This window comes from Thermobia domestica, chromosome 13 (assembly GCF_964235325.1).
Source record: "Thermobia domestica chromosome 13, izTheDome1.hap1.1, whole genome shotgun sequence".
Lineage (NCBI taxonomy): Eukaryota > Metazoa > Arthropoda > Insecta > Zygentoma > Lepismatidae > Thermobia > Thermobia domestica.
In genome coordinates, this window is record NC_137466.1 from 140,192,737 (window position 1) to 140,213,945 (window position 21,209).

A 21,209-nucleotide genomic window follows, 5' to 3' on the forward strand; every position below is an offset into this window, starting at 1 on the left:
AGTTATGGAGCTTTACTTTCCGTCGTTTTCGACATTTATAACTCTGAAAATATGCATTTTGTGCCCTGTATTTACTAGATATGTTTTTTTTTTGCTTGTTTTGACGTCTCCAGAAGATGGTTTTCTTCGTTATAGCCATTATTTCAGCACCATTATATACTTCTACTTCTTATTAACGTTATGAAATATTTGTTTTTCATTATCTTACTTATTGGGAAGTTCATATGTGAAGACTTCGTCCTTAGGTACACCAGACAAAATACTTACGGGAATTTCTTTTAATAAATTGGGGTCAGAGATGTACCCATTACTACAACTTGGAATTTGGATGACACTTGAAAATATTTCTAATTATATTAACAAGAAATATTTTCAATTTTATTTTCATATATTGTTTCATTCCAATAATTTTAACTAAACATGTCTGCGGACAAGGTACTCTGGTTATAGTACGCAACTCACATTGTCAGTAACTGCAACAATATACAAGCTACTTGAAATTTCTACTTTTTTTTATGGTTTCCTAAGTGCTTCTCATTGCGTACACTACCTTGAGGTCTGTAAATGAACAAGGATATGAATACAAGGAAAGAATGTAAATATTGACACATTTTTTAAAAAGAATTGTGAATTTAGACAAGAAAATCTCAAATCAATATTATAAATATGGAGTTTATTTATATTATTCAAACAATTATTACACGAATGGAAATAACTCAGTTTTAACAGTTCACTTCCAAAGTTCATTGTGACAAAGGTTTCAGTCGCAGATACAAGCCTTTTAGTGGTGATAACAAAACGGACTGTTTGTCGAAAATAAGTGGGTTCTGGGTTTTATTGCACATGACGACTTCACATCTCCTCAGAATACTCACGATTCCTACTTTAGTCTGCATTAATCCAAAACGGTTACCTAATAAAATATAAGAATTATATATATATTAAACACACATATTTAAAAATTGGTGAGACATATAAATATATATATATATATATATATATATATATATATATATATATATATATATATATATATATATATATATATATATATATATATAATAATTAAAGCAAATGTTAGTGCATTTTAACAGCGTGTTTGAAAAAGAACTATACTTATATAAAAATTATTATGGGGCGAGAATTGCATTCCGTACGTTGCGAGTAATGATTTCTGCAAATGTTGATCGTCTTAGATTGCGTGCAGTTTGCTTCCACGAGTCAGTAATTTGATTCGGTCAAAGATGAGAGGGAGAATGAGGAATATTTTACTCCACTCAGGAAGATTGTCCAGAGGCGTGATTTTTCCACGAAAGCTGTTGCATTGAATTTTGATGGAAGTCATTAAGCAGGAAAGATTCTAAAACTAGCTTATCATTTCACAGCACACTTGAAAGTACAGCATTGTTTTAGTAAGCATAAAAAATATTGGTATACACATTTCTATTATGACTTCATGCGAAGGCATTCTGACATGGATCTGTTGACTGTAGTATCTACGATTTTTCGTACAGTTTCTAGATTAAGTAAAGAAGTAGATAGATTTTTAACAAAGCTCATGTGTTGTTGGAGAAGTTTTAATTTATTACATCTAGATTCTGAATTGTGAATTGTTTGTCATGGAGACAAATCAACAGAAAGTAGTTATTGTCTTAAGAAACAAGTTCCAAGACTAACGTAAGGCGGAGAGGGAGTAATGTTACTGTTTTCTTGTCTACTACTGGCGACACATTTGCACCTTCGCTCTTTGTTTCCCAAGAACAGGAAATACGGAAAAGAAGAAAGACCAAAAATATTTAAGAAGATAGTGTATTTGACTCACAATTAAGTGTATGGATCACAAAAGTCGATCTTCTAAAATGAGTACAGTATTTTGATGGCCCAGCCCACACATGTGAAGTGAGCCAGTTCTCTGTTACTGGTAGTTGATGATCATGCTAGACATAAGCACTTACAAGTTATATTATTTGCTCAGTCGCATCATATTAAAGTGTTCAGTGTAACTGCATACAGCACAAAAGGTTGCAACCTCTGAACATTTTAGAAATGAAGCCATTAAAAAGTTCATAGAACGGAGCCTATTTTGATTGGATGACAATATACAGAAATCTGAAAATAACACTTAAAGATATTCTGAGTTTAGTAAAAGCGGCGCTCCTGAAGGGTTCTAGAATGGACCTAGTTCAGTTAGCATGTGTATATACAGGGATTTATCTGTTAGATAGAAACATATTCTCAGATTTTGATTTTGAGCAGAATATGCGAACAGCGGAATAAATCTATGCCAATCTCAATCAGCCATCACATCGCCAACGTACCATCACATTGGAACAACACAGACCGATTTCAGTAATGTACCCTCAACTTAGAAAGCTTCTACGTCTCATCAAGGTAATCGATCTCCGTTGGAAGAAAAATCTCCTTTGGGAATGACAGAAAGAATATATCGAACGTGAGGAACAGACGTGCAGAATACAGTTAAACTTTTACTTGAACTGAACATAAAGTTACTAGAACGGGGCCTGTACATGAAGTCATATTGCAGAAGATACATTAGTAGGACTAGGCTTGAAGAAAACAATAATATTTTGATGAAAATAGAGGATTGTAGAAGAAAATAAGACAAAGTGAAAAAAGTAGTTATTGAGTGTCCCTCACAATGAAACATATATAGTCTTTCTAGTTTGTGATAAAATCTTCCAGGAAGACTGGATCCCATACAATTTCAAACGGTGGATCCATGAAAATTGTAATGATTTTGAAGAAAACGCCTTGTTATTGAAACGTTATATGTATCAGTCAAGATAAACAGATACAGTTTGAAAATTCTAATGGAAGTAAAAATATATTATAGTGTATGGTTCTACCCTCTAATTTTTTTAAAAAAATGTTTGACAAAGCTGTTTTTATTGCAGTGTTATTAAATTTCTCACATGATATAACTTAAGATCTTTATTTCTTTGACAAGGAATAAGAATCTGAGATAGTATTAGAAATTTTATTCTTCTTAACACTTACCACACAATTTCGAGGACAGCTATCAATATAAATACTTATCAACTATTTTCTAATCATATTAGTGAAAACTATAGAAGATAATAGTCGAAATGTTTCGATTAGATTAAGACATTTCATATTCAATTGGTATAACATCCTCTTCCACAAACATCTTATTAGTAATTAACTCAAATCTATGCATCTACCATTATCAATATTAAAAACAATTACCTATACAGTTCCTGGGTCCTTCGCCGAACGGTAAATAAGTGTAATTCGGACGAGTTCTCTTATTTGCTTCTGTAAATCTTTCTGGGTCGAATCTTTCTGGGTCTGGATAGTATTTGGGATCGTAATGAATGCCCATAATGGGCAAGAATACTGGGAATCCTTTGGGAAGAACAACTTTGCTACCAGGTATTCTATACTCCTTAGTGCAGATACGGTCAAGGAGTCCTAAAGGTGGGTATTTCCGAAGAGTTTCTGCAAAATCACAAACAGATAAAGTAAGTTAATAACAATGTCATAAACAAAAGTTGTTTATAAAAATGACGTGTTAGTCTCAAAATAAGAGTTTACATCTCACAATATACGTATATTAAAGTTTACGTTCATGTTGGGTCAATTGTTTAATATTAGTATTTGTTGTGCATTAGCTTTGTGATAACATCAGAAAACTTAATTTCCGTATGGTAAATCATGTCAGGAGTCTTAGAATAGTTATGAGTTGGCAGTTTTGCTTTTTCCAGTATTGGTCTTTTTGTGGGGTATGCTTTTACATGTCTTTCTCCAAAATAGTTGTGATGATAATCAATTTACACAGTACATATACGATATTTGTTCTCGAATATTCCGAGGCAACAGTTTTGGTCTTTGGACTATCTTACTTAAGCGTACTTTATATTATAGAAAATGGGTTTTCATTGCTATTCTAAAATAACGTTATGCAACAAAGCTGTTTCCGGACTAACTATCGTAGTTTAAGTAGTATAAAGTTAGAACAAATCCCGTCCTAATAGACCTTGTTTCTCTCACTGTGCATCACAATACCTATGACAAAAACTAATGATTGAAACATTCAATTAGTTTTAACATCAGTGAGAGGATTTATTCAGTAAGAAAACTAGAAAATTCACTCTAGAATTGACTAAACAAGATGCGAAAACGTATAATAAATTTAATGATGTACTGCATAATATAGTATCCCTATGTGGGCTGTAGAAATAGCAAAATATTTATCTTAGCACATTTAAAATATACTTATTGTAATGCACTTTGTATTATACCCCATAGCTTATGAAATTTTTAATGTAAAATTTTAGAGTTCAGACATACTACAGTAACTTGTCACCACTAATCGCATATAATTTAAACCACCTTTGGTTTGATAGAAAGTTAATGGAGGAGATGAAACCTATCCTTGGGACGCTAAATCAATTGCAGAAAACCGCATCTCGATGTCTTCTGTTTTTGCTTTGATACCTGTCGACGGACGGGCGAACGGACGGACAATGACGTTCTATAAGACTTCCGACACTTATGCTTAGCATAGTTTGGAAATCTAAAGAATGAATATTATATGCTTGTTTGTTTGTCCGGTATGCAAATTCACAACGTTGACTTGGCATATTTCAAAAGTAATTTTATCGAAGAGATCGTAGAGAATGTAAAACTTTTTGGTTCGAATCCTAAGGAGAAAAAGGGAACTTGAAAGGAGAGGAGGGGGCTTAAAACATAAATAAAAAAAATATCTCACAAGTTCCCTATATTAAGAAAATGAAGCTGGATTTGTAAACTCATTTCTAAAAAACAAGTTGACATTATGAACTGCTATCTGGAAAACATATGCCAGGGTAAGACATTCCTAGGGAGTAGGACGAGGTGATATGTAAAAAATAATCCAAAACGATCAAAACTACTGTCGAATCCATAGTTTGTGGGTCGATGAAATGAATAGTGACACTCCAGATGCCGTGTAAGTCCAACTTCAGCTTTCAACGGCATTGGTGTTCTACCAAGGATCTTATAAAATAGAGGATCTGTCCTTAACAACAAAATCTTGAAGCCATATGTCACAGTTTCGCCACCCCTACTCTGCCCACTCCGACCAATAGGATCGCAATGTTTTGAGCCAACAATCATGGCGGAAACGAAAGTAGCCAATCAGACGATGACAGAAACGAGAGTAGCGAATCAGACGTACCGATGATCGGTTGCTTTTTGGCTTCACCGATTTAATAGGATGAAGATACATATGGGCAGATCCTCTATTTATAACATCCTTGTGTTTTACTTTCTTGTTATTTAAGTAATAGTAAAAAATTAAAAGTAATTCTTTGATTATACTAACAAGTAACCTAATATTTTTGTATATTAGACAAATATTAGTTATGAAATACAATACCAAAATTATCTAGTGCTTGTGAAAAAATAAATTATTAATATCTATCGTTATCTCGGAGTGACATGCAGCAGAAAGGACGGAGAATGAATGTAGTATTATTTCCATTGATAGCTGAACAAAAAATATGCAAAATGTTACAATTGAGTCATAGCCATATTTAACGTAACAAAATGTTCTGGATGTAGTGAAGTACTCAGCATTGGACCCTTTTTTCATTAGTAAAGAAAGACAGAAATTCCAACGATAATGATAACAATATTAATAACAACAATAATAACTCATTGCTGGATGAACATTTTGTTGTTGAGTTCGCCTTTATTGCAATAAATAAATGGGTTTTTCCCAAAATAAACTTTTTATTAAGTTCAGCTTTACAATCCGGAATGTCTCAATATTTGTTAAATAGTTCAACTTTTGGAGATCTTTTTGAGTAATTTCTAGTATAATTTTGTAACATTTCGTAATTTAAAATTATATATTAATTGCCATTATCTACTAGATATGCTAATTGTTTTTGTCTCTACAGTTATCCTTTTGTACAAATTGGCAATTGATTTATTACTAGAAATAGAAACAATGAACTCTGTATCAGTATCAGTCTTTTTATATTTAGTAAATAGGTTTACTTTCTAAAAATACTCCCGATAATCTTCACTGTCTTTGGATTATTCAAGAAAATTTTAAAAGAATGGTGAACTCTGATGAATTTAGAGAAAACTCTTAATCAAAATTATATTTTAGTTCATGAGAATGCTACTTGCGTTAGACTCTAAGTAATGAATACCTATATTTTTTGAGATATCTTCTTACCATTAACAACTAAATCCAAATACTTCATTTCTTGAATAGCTTCGTAGCTTAATTTTCCTTTTTCTCCCAAGATGGAAAATATTTCTTCTCGGAGGCGTTTCTGGACGTCAGGATTTCGGGATAGTTCGTAAAGAGCGAAACACATTGTAGTGGATGACGTTTCGAAGCCAGCATTGAAGAATATAAAAGCTTGAGCCAGAAGGTCTTCCATCTCCAGTTTCGTTTTCTCTATAAATAGATTTAAACAAAATGGGGTTACAATATGCTAATATTTGAAGAATGAGTATGAATTAGGTACAATTCATATACGTACTTCAAATTCATATTCCCCTTACAATCTATTAGGAGCAAATATTGGGGAGAACTTTCACATGGTCTATTAATAAAATGAAATGAAATTTTTGAGTTTTACGTCCCACGGTTATGCCGGTTAGGCTAAAGGAGATGGTGATGATGAGAGATGAATGAAATGGTGGAATGAATAAAGTGGGAGGAAACGGGAGAACCCCTAGAAAACCCACGCACACGGTGTTTGTCCACCACAAAGTTCACTGCAGGGTTTGAACCCGAGACCCCAAGCACCAGAGATGAACACTCTACCACTGAGCCACCGCGATGGTCTATTAATACTAGTGCTTTATTTTTAAAGAAATAAATTTATAAAATGTGCACTTATTTTAAAGAGAAAATGAATATATTTTTGTTTGGATACTATATTTGTGTAGCAAATCCAGATGTGCGTTTCCCCTCTTTTACAGACATTCTTAGAAGTAAATTGAATCGAATGTTATTCTTAACGCTGTTGAATATCTTGATTACTTTCGCCATCATTAATGTTTAGCACAATTACTTTACATTGCCTAATTTCGACCCTTTGTATTACTACCTGTTTCAGTCCATGGTACACTGCCTGAAATCACAATACTTCATCAAGGAACAAAATATAGAAACAGCTGTGACAAACTTGTTTGCCTCGAAGGACAAGACGAGATTTCAACGTGGAGTCGAGGAGCTTCCAGGAAAGTGTCTGTAGATAGTCAAACGCGAGGGACTATACTTTAAATGTTAACCTGCTTAGGTATGTTACGCACCAGAATATTGCAAGATTTATATCTTGTCCTTGTATAATATTTAGTACAGAATGAAGTTCATGCCTGATTTTGCCCCCATACTGAAAGTCAATATTACACTCAAACAACTTGCGCGCATTCCAACTGTCACATAACTGGGCATTCAGCAAAACTCACAGATTTCGCAGCAACAGCGGGAAACATGAATTTGTTCCATAGCTTTCAAACTATGCGTCGTGTCGCTTTGGAACTACGATATAGAGGCGACGCAATACACAAATTACGATTGAAGAGTTGAGGTTATTAGGAACTTGTGATAAAATTTACTGCTACAGGAGTATCTCAATGTGTTGATGGCTGGGTCAAACCTTAGCGTTATATTGCACGATACACTTACTTTTCCAAGACATCATGTCAGGTTCAAAAAGTATTATCAAATACATTTCAATGTAAATGAGAAATAGTTTGGATCCCATTGTAATATTAAGCTTTCCTTCAAAATCATGTCGTCACGAGGCTCAGATTTCTGACGTGACATATTCTTGTATAAACATAAACACATTTCTCACTCTCACGAACAAAAAAAATATAATTTTCATTAGTTACACAAATGACTATTTGAACCAGTTTTTGAAAATGTTACACCGTATTTGGACCCGAAGTGATACAAAAGCATATATTTAATCATATTTTAGGCGAAGTTTACTCATTGCTTAGAGACGCTAGCCAGTATTGTAAACAAGTTTATTTGGTTTTCTTTTCTTGGCCTTGTGTAACAGAGTTTGAAAGAAACAGTGTGAGAGGATCAAAGTGGTTAACCTGTGTGGCATCGAACACTTTGAGAAAAGTAATCGCAACCTCAGCTTCTGCCTGTCTCTTTCCCGTATCCTGCAAAAATATCTAAAGTCCTGTATCTTTGTTGCACATTGATGGAAAATATTGCCATTCACATCCAGGGTAGAATACACGGGAGATGAAAGTAGTAGTGCGAAAATAGTGGTAATCGACATTGAGCACAATCGGGGGTGTGACCCTGGGAGAATTTTTCCCAGGCCACCTCCTGAAACAATCACTGGCAATTATGATATGAACCGCCTATTTTGTCTTCTTTTCTACGAGGAATATTTGACAAACGTTGAGAGGGATTTTTGTCATCGAACCTGGCATCACTGGGTTTCAAGATGCGTAAGTCCAGTACTCTAGTTATGTGAAGTTGCATGGTTTCTAGCAGTAGCGCACTCCAGAATTTTGCTTTAGAAGGGAAGTAAGAAACTCGCCATTACGAACAGAATTTCACGCTTTTTCATTAATATGAACTAGCTGAACATGCGCTGTCTACTCAGCGCATCGTTCTATTATGACCATGAATCTTCTTCCCACTGTGCATATCTCCTTACTCACACAAGTAAAGGATAGGAGACTCACAAAGCAAGTGAATTGTTATGTATGGATGTTGGATTGAGTTTGTGGCAAATTTGTAAAAGTAACATAATATCAAGTGGAATTTTTTTCCCTAATAAATCCATATCCATCCGATACGCCTCATTGTCTCTTGAAGCATTTGAATTTGCCAGCATACAATAGGTTTTGCCGTTCATATTTAAGCAAAGCGCCTGCAATGTCTGTCAATCCGCTATACGTAATTTCTCTATTGGTTGCCTAACATCGTAATTTCAGCCTGCAATTTATGGGCTCAAAACGGCCCCTAAAATGTTGAATAGAACAATAACAATACGGTTTTTGAAAATTTGAATGAGAACTGCACAGTCTACACAAAATTTGGAATCGACCAGCGAAAACGGCACGTGTGGTTTTCGAGATCTCATTGTCGGAAGGATTGGGGACAAACATATAAACCTAGCATTTTAGACTAGCATCTCGCAAATGACTATAAGTCTGGCCAGACTTGCCAACCTCAGAGAACAAAATTATCAATTTTTGTTTTTAAAATTATCGTATATTACAAAAAAATCGTATATTCGTTGTAGAAACAAGTATAATAGTACTAATAATATATAATAAACTTATTTAGCATTCTTCAGTTTCCAACTCCAAATCGGCGTCACTGTCTTCAATTTTTTTTTTCTTTTTCGATTCTTATTAACACTACTGTACTTTGAAAAACAACAATATTTCCACCCCATAGCTGAATATAAAGAATGGTTGCAGGGTTGCCATTTGCCAATTCGCAAATTGTTATCGATTTATTTGATCGGAAACGACTGTTAAAAACCTTAGTGTGTATGTTTTTTTTTTATGATTTAGTGCACATCTGCATTTTATTTGCTCATTCAAAGTCTGCAAAAACGTGTGCTTCATAACATTATCATATATTCACCTATTATCGTAAGGGCATTATAGGGTATATCATTAAGGCTTAAATGACCGTATATCTCGATAAATTATCGTATGGTTGGCAAGCCTGGGTCTGACATACTGCGACTCATAAACTCTGAGATTTTGTACACAGATGTCATTTCGTGTGCAAAAGGCTCAATTCATTTTAGACATTCTGATATAATGTTTTAGTGAATATGTCATTTTACAAATACAATAGAAATGCATTTCTTTAGCTATTCGTCATAAATGCAGAAATACTACCATTTACAACCTACGTGAGATTTAACTTGAAAAGAGAAAATTTGGTTTCGTTGGTGCGAAATCTGTCTCAGAAATACTAGGAGCGATCAATCACAAACCTGGTTAGAATATGTATTTTTATGTTAGAACACACGAGAAGAACCAACACATTTTTACTGCTCTAATCGTTGAATAAATTAACAACAATAGTGATGAAACAATAATTACAAAAAAAAAATGTCGATTTAAGAGCAAAAAAAAAAAAAAAAAAAAATTACAACAATGTTCCTTTATAACCTGTGGGCCGCGGTGGCTCAGTGGTAGAGCGTTCACCTCTGGTGCTTGGGGTCCCGGGTTCGATCCCAGCCCCCGCCAAGTGACTTTGTGGTGGACAAACACCGTGTGCGTGGGTTTTCTCGGGGTTTCCTCCCACTTTCTTCATTCCACCATTTTCATTCATCTCTCATCATCACCGTCTCCTTTAGCCTAACCGGCATAACCGTGGGACGTAAAACTCAAAGGTTTCATTTCATTTTTTCCTTTATAACCATAGCAGCATTTTATTAATGTATTTTCGTTTTCCCTCATTGCTCACACTAACACTTTCTTTCAAATTTCCTTATTTTCTCATCTTCAACAATCCTCTACACACACACGCATTAGCATCCTTCTACTTTATTTTCCGTCCCCCTTTTTCTCTGATAATAAATTCTTTGGTAAAGTCTTGCAGCAAAGTCTTTGAAAGAATCCCAAGGGGTTTGGGTATTGAAATACCAAGGAATTTCCCCACCCTTTATCTCATCATCATCCACTAGCAAGTTAATCGCAGCAAAACCTTTGGCATTAAAGGAATTCCAAAGGGTTTGCTAAGTGAAATATCAAGGAATTTGCTAGATTCTGGTTCTCCGGCGTAAGATCGTATGGTGCATATGATCTTACGTCTCTCTCCAGTCAAAAGTTGCCCTCACAGAAGTAGAGACCTTGACGAGGTTGTGGGGCTTTCAACCAACATCTTTCTGCACCAACCTTTCTACTTTGCTTTGAATGAAAAGTAATATCTTGTTCTTTTCTTTGCAGGAGAACAGAAGTCCAGAGATGTTTTAAATATCATTACTCATGGAAGACACACGCAAAATATAGAACAGACCTGTGCTAAATAGAAGGAATATTATCTGTTTTAAAGTTATGGAATAAGAACAATATCGTATGGTATCTCTGAAGACACTGTCGCAATAACAATCCAACATTTAAAAGCAAAAGATTGAAGAATGAATACAAGGAACAATTTGTGATGATAGTAAAATCGAGGTGCTTAAAAGGCGTTTAGAGGTGTCCAGCTCATTAGTTTGGAGCTATGATATAGTGCAGGACTAATCTATGGAGTAGTACAACTTAGCCAGTTAGTGAATGGAAACTTAAGTGCTTTAAGTGCTTGAAGAAGACCGACTTATTCACTCAGTGTGATAGTTGGATTATATTCATGAGTGGTTGATTTTAAGATGTAAAAGAAAAACGTGTTCAAGAACCGATAGTTATCGAGAGACTGGAGCTTAATCCTCTAAAGATACCGTCGATTGCCGTGATTCATTGCAAGTGAAATCAGAGTGGTCTTCAGGTTGCTCCAAAAAGTATTTTGTTCCTTCCTTTCAAAATTAAGAATAGTTGACATAGGAGGGAAATTTGATTCAGCACTTCGAAGAAATTTACGAAACCAGGAAGGATAATTTTTCCCATTCTAAGAATAAGGAAAAGCATACAAGTTCTCACTTAAGCAGAAGTGTTGACTACAAGGAAAAACAAAGAACTTTCATGGAAATCAAAATTCTTATATTCAGCGAATTTATTGTATTAAAGAGTTATTTGAGCCTGGAAGACGTACCTGGAAGATCAAAAATGGTGTCCAGCAACGTCCTGGAAGGCTATGGATTCCATCGTGGTAGAACTCGGTGGGCCGTGAAGAGAAGAAGGTATCGAGTGCATTTGGCACCTCTTCAAGGGATTTGAACTGGCGTCCTCTAAGGTGATTTTCCAAGGAATGGAACAGGTGATAATCGGACGGTGCAATGTCTGAGGAATATGACGAATGCAATAGTATTTCCCATCCAAGGGATAGAATGGTGTCCCGGGTCACCCTAGCCGCGTGGGGCTTAGCTTTGTTCTGTAACAGAAGGACCCCTTTGCGATTCAGAAGTGGTTTTGAGTTTTTCTTGAACATTGCTGACAGTACACAGTTGCATTGATGATCTGACCCGCTGATAGCAAATTCCAGATGAACGATGCTGCGAGCAGTCCATCAAACACATAGGAGGACCTTCTTCTGATGAAGTGCTGGTTTCAGCTGTTTTGAAACCGGTCCGAGGGATGCTAACCAATGATGACGGCGCCACTGTGGAACTGAGTAGCCATAACCAGGTAGTATGTTGGGTATACCAACACCAACAACTGACCTTCGCCTTATCTCAAGTTGCATTCAAATCACGGTGTGAGGGCAATTGAACATAGACTTCCACAAAAAGCGACATAACTTTCTTGATTACCTTTATATATTTAGGAATATATCACAAATCGATAAAAGGAGAAAAGATTGAGAGAATTAAGTGTTATTGCGTATTTGTCTGGAATTGAAATCAATTCTTAATCACACTGAATAGAACATTCACAAGACTTAACGTTTGAAATGAAGTGAAAATGAAATAAAATGAAACTTTCCAGTTTAACGTTCCCCAATTTAGTCTTTTAGGTTAAGGAGAGGATAATTAAGGCAAGTGAATGATGATGGAAAATGTGATGGAATGAGGAAGTAGGAGGAAACGGGAGTACCCCGAGAAAACCCACCACAAACTTACTTGGCCGGGGATCGAGCTAAGAGCCCCAAGCACGAGAGATAAGCGCTCCACCACCGTGTACCCCTCGAAATGATTAAGTTTGGGCAGTGTATATTAATATATGAATAAGTAAAAAGAATAAACACTAAATGATATAATGAAACACGAATTACAAAACAAGACCTTAGAAATCTCAGTGTTAATATTTTAATCAAGTACTAGCTGAACCTGCACTGTCTACTCAGTGCATCGTTCTGTTATGACCATGAATCTCCTTCCCATATGATACTTTTTTAAAATTTCAACATTTCCAGTGCACACCTAAAAAAATATAATAAAGAAATGACTGCCACGTTTTTTTTTTTTTAAATTTTCAATTAGAACTGGACATCTCCTCAAAATTTGGAATCTAGCAGTGAAAACTGCACGTTTCTATGATTTGTGGTTTTCGAGATCTCATTATCGAAAGGATTGGAGACAAACATATAAACTTTTCTTTGGAGACAAACCTGTAAACCTAGCATTTTAATATATGGATTATTTTAGTATTGATATACATTGTTCAGGGAGATTTGCCCCGACTCCTGCAGCCAGAAACAAGCCTTTGATCTTAAGTTATATTTTGCCATTTTTGGAGGCATAAATGAATTGCATATTTTCAAAGTTTTCAGGTCATAGAAATCCGAGTGTTAGATATTACACTATATTCTGCTACATTCTCGTAACACTCTGTGTTCTAATCACATATACTATTTCCAACACCCTCCATTCTTTACGATTTTTTTCAGATTCTCTTCTATTTTCTCTCAGTTTTCTGTAGCTCAACTGCCATCATCCTCTTCCCTTCCTTCAAAGTTTTATCTCTTTTTTTTATTTTCTATAGTTTTCTGATTACATCAGCAAGGAAAATGAAAAGAACCGGATGATAACAGTCCAACTTCAGAAAGACGATAACGGAAAGAAGACAATATACAAAAGAACGTAAAGAAAAAAAAAGTGTTTGGAATAATAAATGTTATTGGATTACAGAGTGTTACAAGCAAGTAACATGCTTTTTAAAAAGAAAATAAAGAATTGCTATAAACTCCAAATTCTGTAAAATTAAAAATGATGTTCATTGTAGAATATGAATGTTGGATATGCAGGAATTACCACATTTTTAGTCATAAAGCGAATTTGGTTTTGATGTATTCGCAAATTTGTACGTGTAAAATTGTATGTTTTTAGTGTTGAATGTAGATTTACTATGTATTTATTTGCAAACTAAATGTATAAGCTATTGAAACTACGAGCTGGTAAAATCGGTTAACTAATCACAGTTGTTTACAAAGTGACAGATCCACTTCACTACTCAAGTTAAGAGTATATCTAAGGCATTGTCTTCAAGTCAAGGTTGAACGAGACGTACTTAAAGCGAATGCGTAACCCATTAAGTAACAGAGAAACACGTTAGTTGAGTTCCGCAACATTTTAAAGGATATTTTCATTAATATTTAATAATAACTGATTATTTAGTACAAGACTCTTGTCATTAAATGTTAAAGCAAAGGCGTTACTTGCACTTACCTTTATCGACATTGTTCAGATTGGATTCAATCTCCTTTTTTTCTGCTTCCGTAAGTGTGTCATCATCAACGTGACCTTTCTTCTTCAATTCTAGTAGCAGTTGCATGAAATCTGGTCGCTTGATGTTATTCTTCTCTCTGAATTGCAAAGTATCATTGAAAACGCCACGCAGATACGATTCTACAATACCAGGTAGAAATTTTAAACGAACAAGTTTATTTAATTGTGGGAAAAAGAATGCACTTGCCACTATAAATTGGTTTCTTATTGATGGTTCAAATATTTTCCTTCCCATTTCTCGGAACTCTGCATTTGGATCCTTTAAGCTGTGACACTGAATTCCAAAAGCACAAGTAACGATCACATCAGTGGTATATCTAGCAGCAATGTCTTTTATCTCAACAATATCTTCGTTCTTAGCATGGTTGAACACTAACGCACCTAACTCTTCTGAACATTCAGCTACCAATGGGAACATCATCTTCATTTTCCCAGATGTGAAAGTTGGCGTTAGTTTACTTCTGAGGAATTTCCACTTGTTGCCCCGAGAAGCAAATAAACCTTTACCTCCTATTGGATCTATATTTTCATCAATATGGAAAGTCCTATCAAAGAAATGATCAAAATCTTTCACCAAAATGGATTTAAGCAATTCGGGGTCTCTGATTAAAAGGGCTGGCTGTCTTAACAAGAAAAATCCTGCGAAGGGATGTCCTTGAAACTTATTGTACAAATCCATTTGATGAAGGGCGATTTGCTTCTTTTGGAGTATTACATCATATAATCCACCAGCAAGAATTTTAGGCTTATCGTATGGAACGCCTTTTTTTGCCCAATAGTCAAAATTCCATGTTAGATAAATGTACAATCCAATTATGAGTGTTACAAAACCTACCAGAAGGTCTATCATGATTCTAGATTCACTGAATTTACAGTCAGATTTTACAACATATCACACCTGAAAAAGACAATTAGATATTATTAGTACTTAGTCTAAATGATATGCTGTATCCATTATGGAAATAAAATAATGAAATATACTTAAATAGTACTGAGTTTGCTCGAGTAATTATAATAAATGAATAAAACTTGGTTCAGTTCATGGAATAGTTAAGTACGATATTATATAATACTTGTTGGGGACTAAGTCTTGATAAATGATGCTCAATTCAGATTTGGGGGTAGGGGACTTTATTGGTCACCATCAATTAATGTCCATGAAAGTAGTTAACTGGTAAACTTGACCAAACAGAAAGCTGTAAATTGATGTTTATTAAGATGAGACTGCAGTATACCCTCATCAAAGTTTTCATTATGCTATTTGCAAGACGACAGTACACAGTATGCTTATGACGTGCAGCTCGAAATTATGCTATCTTTTGATTAGCTACAGGAACTTTCAAAGATTTCACATTTATCAAACGATAAATCCGATCGAATTAAACAAAATGAGATACTTGTAGGCAAATTTTCCATGTTTACGAGATGATAACTTAAATTTTACTACAATAGCCATATTTCCTCACAGAAGTTAATATTTTTAATTACAAACCATGTTACTCGGGACACCTAAGATTAATTTTACTTCAATTTCTATTTTTACGAGAAAAAATTCCAAAACATAAGCCAAGACAATTGGGATATATTTTGTGTTATTTTCTAGGGTTTCAAAAATCGATTTGACTCAATTATAATATACGAGGACAAGTCAAAAATTATCTTCACTTTTTCTTCTACAATTTATTAGCAGAAAGATAAGGGTTCAACATGTAAACAATTTATCTACATAGAGGCCTCCTACGTCAGTGCACCTGGTCCAGCGGTTCACAAGCTTGCGTATTCCTTCTAAGGAGAAGGTTTTTTTTGGTTGGTCATGAAAACACTTTAGCACTACTTCTGCAAGTCTAAAATTGGAGACAGAACATTATTGATGCTCAAAGGAGACGCTGTATCATCGATGGTAACTCGCCTATCTGGCAAAAACATCTCTTGGGCATGCTGAATCTTCTTCTACGTGGTGGAGGTTGATGGATGTTACTGATCTATACTCATTCATCCACTTTTAAACTTTTCCATTCTCGAAAAATATATTTACGTAATAAAGTGCTGTTCCCACATTGTTGTAAAATCCAACGATGAATTTCAGTCCCTTTCACACTCTCCGACAAGAAAAATCGGATCAGTGCTCATTGCTCCTCCTTGGGGCAAATTGCTAGCAGAGCTGATATGTTTATACTATAATAGCTTGAAGACAATTGGTAACAAATTTCGCACATGTGACCAGTGGCACTGACTTTAAGCGTACATGCGTAGAAGGCAGTATGACAACCTTAAGAGTGTGTTATGGGGAAACTGTAGAAAATTTTTAATTCAAGCTTTTATTTTTCCGAACAATATTATGCTGTAACTGACAAATTGTTCATTAATTAATGAAATTGTCAACAGTAGTGCTCTGAAAAGTACACTAACAACCATGCACTAGTTGTCAATGAACTGATACTGGTACCATTACAAAGATGTTGCACCAGATAATACGAGCAAGACTGATCTCACAGAGAGGACATAGGCTATACTCTAACAAGAATTAAAACCACGGGGCGAAAAGAGCAGTAGAAGATTCTCGAAGTAAGGGAACAGGAATGTTGCATATAGTTAGCAGCTATTCAAGAATGCCTCTTTACTTAAGACAAATAAGTGTTGCGAAAAGAATAGTATAACAGTATGCTTTAGAGTTAGATTAGAGAAACGAGACGTGCATTTTCAACGTAGAATGGTAGTTTATTTCTGGGGCTGAGAGGTGAACTATGCCAAGTCACTTTTTGGCCGAAATTGAGTTATCTTATTTTTTTAATTGCATTAGTAGGAGGAACACTAGGAATGTTTTGAGATGTGGACAACTGGAACTAGACTGGAACTGGAGATGTGGACTGTGGACTAGGAAGTGAACAATTTTTCTGTCAATAAACAATCGACGCAATTCAACAAAATATTGTCTTGCAAATACTTTTTCGCTTCTCCTGTAAAATTAATATTTTATGACTTATACTACTTTACTTCTCAGCCCCAGATTTCCATAACTCAAGATCCCACCTATTCCTCTAGATTTTCCTTTATATTTCTCCCTCTAAAGATGCCAAGCCTGATAAGCAGCGCAACTTCTTTCTCTTCCGTTTGTGACGTTAAAAAGAGAAATGAAATCCCGCAATTATACCCTTTAGGCTGACGGAGACTATGATTAAGGCAAATGAATGATGATGGAAGAATTGGTGGAATGAGAAAGTGGGAGGAAATGGAAGTACCCCGATAAAACCCACGGACACCACAAACTAATTTGTCCGGGGATCAAACCAGGTACCCCACGCGTTAGAAGTAAGCGCTCTACCACTGAGCCATCGTGCCCCTTCCCCTTGTAACGTTAAAAGTAGCATCGAGAACAGTACTTTCTCTTCCATGACATTACTCATATCTGATTAGCTATTACTTTTGGAGCACATTGGACTTTAACATACACCAAAGTTTGCGTGGGTCAATAAAAACTTGACCCACAATCTACCATGACCCACGACCTACCGTGACCCACTCTGACCACCTACCCACGGTGACCCACTCTGACCCACCATGACCCACCGCCCACCGCCCACCGTGACCCACTCTGACCCACCACCCACCATAAACCACTCTCATCCACTACGACCTACTCTGACTCATCAAAATCCACCGTCATCAACTCTGACACATGATCCACGGCCTCTTCTCTTCTGACTAAAGAGTTTACACTTGTAATAAAACAAGACTGTGAAACTGTCACTAATCGAAGTTTGAATTTCTACGGTCAATCGCTCAAGCACCACTGTGTTACAATAACGGTGGATCTAACCTTTAAGATATAAAATGGTAAAGTGTTTGTCAGTGTGGAAATTGAAGACTTCGAGGTGGTGGTGGTGAAATTAGTATGCGCCTAAAATATACTTGTACCAGGAGAGTATTCTTGTAGGTATTCGTTTCTCAACGCGTTCCAAAAGAAACTTCTATTCGCAGGAAAATACCCCTGTACAATATGGAAAAGGTTATGATTTCTTAGTTCATAGTATTTTTCTCACAAAATATCTGAAAAATCAGTTTTTCATAGCATATAAATGTGCTCGGGTACCCTCTGTGAGAGCATCTTCACAAAGTATACTCATAGTTGTAATTTGTGTAATCACTAACAATACCACATTAAATTTAAGTTACAAATATGCATAATTGCAATTATTATGAATATTTACTCAAAATAGTTTACCTCTAATTTATAAAAAGCAAAGAAGGGACATTAAAAATTAGGTACAAAGTTAAATAACAGAAATAAGCCATTAGTAATACAAGTATACATTTTCTGTAGCTCGTAATTTGCTACCTTAAAACAAATCTGAAATCTTGTTTCTTTCCTGTTGGTTTTCAGAACTTTCTCTTAATAAATCATCCGCAGCGGAATGATGTCCATCCTTCAGCCAAGAAATAACTAGCTCGTCTACTTTGAGCTTGTCTAGCGGTGGGCCATTAACATTGATGAATAACAAGTTAGACAATGTTTGAGCACTTAGTCTATTTCTAATATCAGTCATCTGTAAATTCATAAGAGGAAATCCCCGTTCGCATTCTGTCGTGGAAGTTGGTAATACTTCTACGCGACGTAGAAATTTCTGCAACTAATCATCGACAACCTGCTTGTTAATTTTAAGTCTGATAACGATTTTTCTCGGTCAGTTTTGAAACACTCAGCAACAAATATCATCTCTCTATCAGCAACTTCTTTTCCACATCGACCACGTCAGTTGGCAATGTCGACTCATGGAGAAGAGAAGTTTCATCTACCACGCCTTCGATAGGGAACCTTGCGCATAAATTATCAATTAAAGCCTAATAAACTGATGATTTCTTATTTGTTTATAAATTTAGTTTTTGTAATTACACATGAAGGTTTGATGTCATTATCAAATTCCCTCTCCTCTAGAAAGCAAAAGGGAACGAGGTTCCGGGGAAGAGTTCAGAGATGCCTGGGAATTTCCCCCTTCTTCCCCTTCAATTACCACCCTGCTGTTAGTCATGGGCCAAATTACGATGAATTTCAATTAAACTATCATATAGACAAACTGGACCAATTTCAACTTTAAACAACAAAAAAGTGGTTGGCAAGGAAGAAAGAAAATAGCGCTATTTTTTACCCATTTCAAACCTGATTTTCTCATAATCTTTAGAAAAAGAATATTTCTCTAATCTCAGAAAATCACTTCAGATGGTAAACTTCCTATTAATAGTACAATGTAGTATCTATCTGTTCTCAATTAAAGGATTCTATTAAACGAATAAGAATTAACATGATAAACTAAATTTCTATTGGAATGGAGATGGAGACTTATAAATATTAGAAAAGAATCTCGTGTGAGAAGTCATTTTGCCTTTACGCTACATGTGTTGGATGTCTGTACAAACTTTCAAGTTGAACTCCCTTATAAGGAGATACGAGACAAAATTTTTACATCCCAATTTCCTAGAAGACGATACGAGACAGAATTTTTACATCCCAATTGCCTAGGAGACGATACGAGACAATTTTAGTGATAAGATACGATACAAGAGAGAACTCTTCCTAAAGAAGCAGATACACTTTTCAAGAAGAAACATCACTTTGATGATATCTCTTCAAGGCGAGACAGCCTTAGCTCATGTCTTGCAGGAAACGCTACGCTAAGCAATAATATGTTTAAACAAATAATCTACTTCAATAGAAAGGCTCATTTGAAATGTACTTCAAGCTTCACCAGCACCGGCAACTTTTCATATAAGTCAGTACTGAACACATAAGCTCAGATGCACGCACACACCCCATTTGTGCACGCATACACATACAGCGCCTTGCTTCCCTTGTGGTTATATTATTGTATGGGTCTGCGACTCGGAACACTTAGGTTCGATTTTCAGTTAAAGCTCATGTGGTTTACATATCACGTTAAGGTGTAGATTTATGTCCAATATAACTTTGGTGCTAAACTTCACAACTCCACTTCAACCATCCAACCCAAACACACAAATAAACAAACAAACAAACAAACAAACAAACAAACAAAAAAAACTTGCCAAATTCCAAGTAACGTTTTGAATGATAGATTATCACTTTAAACAATATTTACCAGCAATTCGAGAATAGTAACCTACAATTTATCAAAAGGTTTTTCGAAATGTAATCTATATACACGTAGTACAAACACTAAGGTTGAAAAGTTAACATATTGAAATAGCGATTACAGGTGTTGGTCGTTTGTAATTAGCTTGTTTCTTAAGCTAAACAATCTCAAGCTTGTAGTAGGGTATTTACAACCCATATGTTTACACATATGAGGAGTTCAGAGCATAAGGGAATAAAGTCCAATTACCAAGATTGTGATAAAAAGGAACATAGAGTTTGTAGGTAGAAATACGCTTAGGTACTTGGGAAACTGAACATTGTTCTTTATATTATAATATGGACATGTATTTTTTATACTCTAAAAGAAGCTTCAGATAGAGATCTTAAGAAAAATATGTCCAAAATGTTCGCAAGTAGGCTTGAATAGCTTGTGCACTGAACGTATCACATAACACTACCAGATAAGTTAAGCTGGAATACATGTTTACGGAGAGCAAATGAATACGATGATTTTCAGAAACCTATGTGGCTTGTTGAACTATTCATCTATTCATTGCTTGTTTAGGTACTCAGTTACAAAAACAAACAAAATTGTTCTTAATTTTCACTACTTACAGTATGAAATCTCACCTAAGTCGCAAAAAAGATCTGATGTACCAATCGTAGCACTACTACAACATGAATGGGCCTTAACATTTGATAAAAATTGTTGAATATACGTCCTCCAGTACTAGTGTTATCTCTTATGTATGCAAAATAAACAAACAATTGTATTTAACTATCATCATGAC

The 21,209-nt window shown here is 35.2% G+C and overlaps 1 protein-coding gene across 2 annotated transcripts; it reads right to left on the reverse strand.

The window, feature by feature from the left end:
* Positions 1-658: 658 nt before the first annotated feature.
* On the reverse strand, positions 659-21,182 carry LOC145668588 (cytochrome P450 6k1-like). 2 transcript variants are annotated; one of them, XM_081736600.1, is made up of 5 exons: positions 21,049-21,182; positions 14,253-15,210; positions 6,212-6,439; positions 3,229-3,480; positions 659-913 (listed from the first exon to the last, which is right to left on the reverse strand). In XM_081736600.1, exons 2-5 carry the CDS (start codon positions 15,160-15,162, stop codon positions 744-746), a joined length of 1,560 nt encoding a protein of 519 aa, XP_081592726.1. In that variant the 5' UTR covers positions 15,163-15,210; positions 21,049-21,182; the 3' UTR covers positions 659-743. The 2 variants fall into 2 exon arrangements, with proteins under 2 accessions (XP_081592726.1, XP_081592725.1); XM_081736599.1 differs by having other exon boundaries at positions 21,034-21,178.
* Between the last annotated feature and the right edge of the window lie 27 nt (positions 21,183-21,209).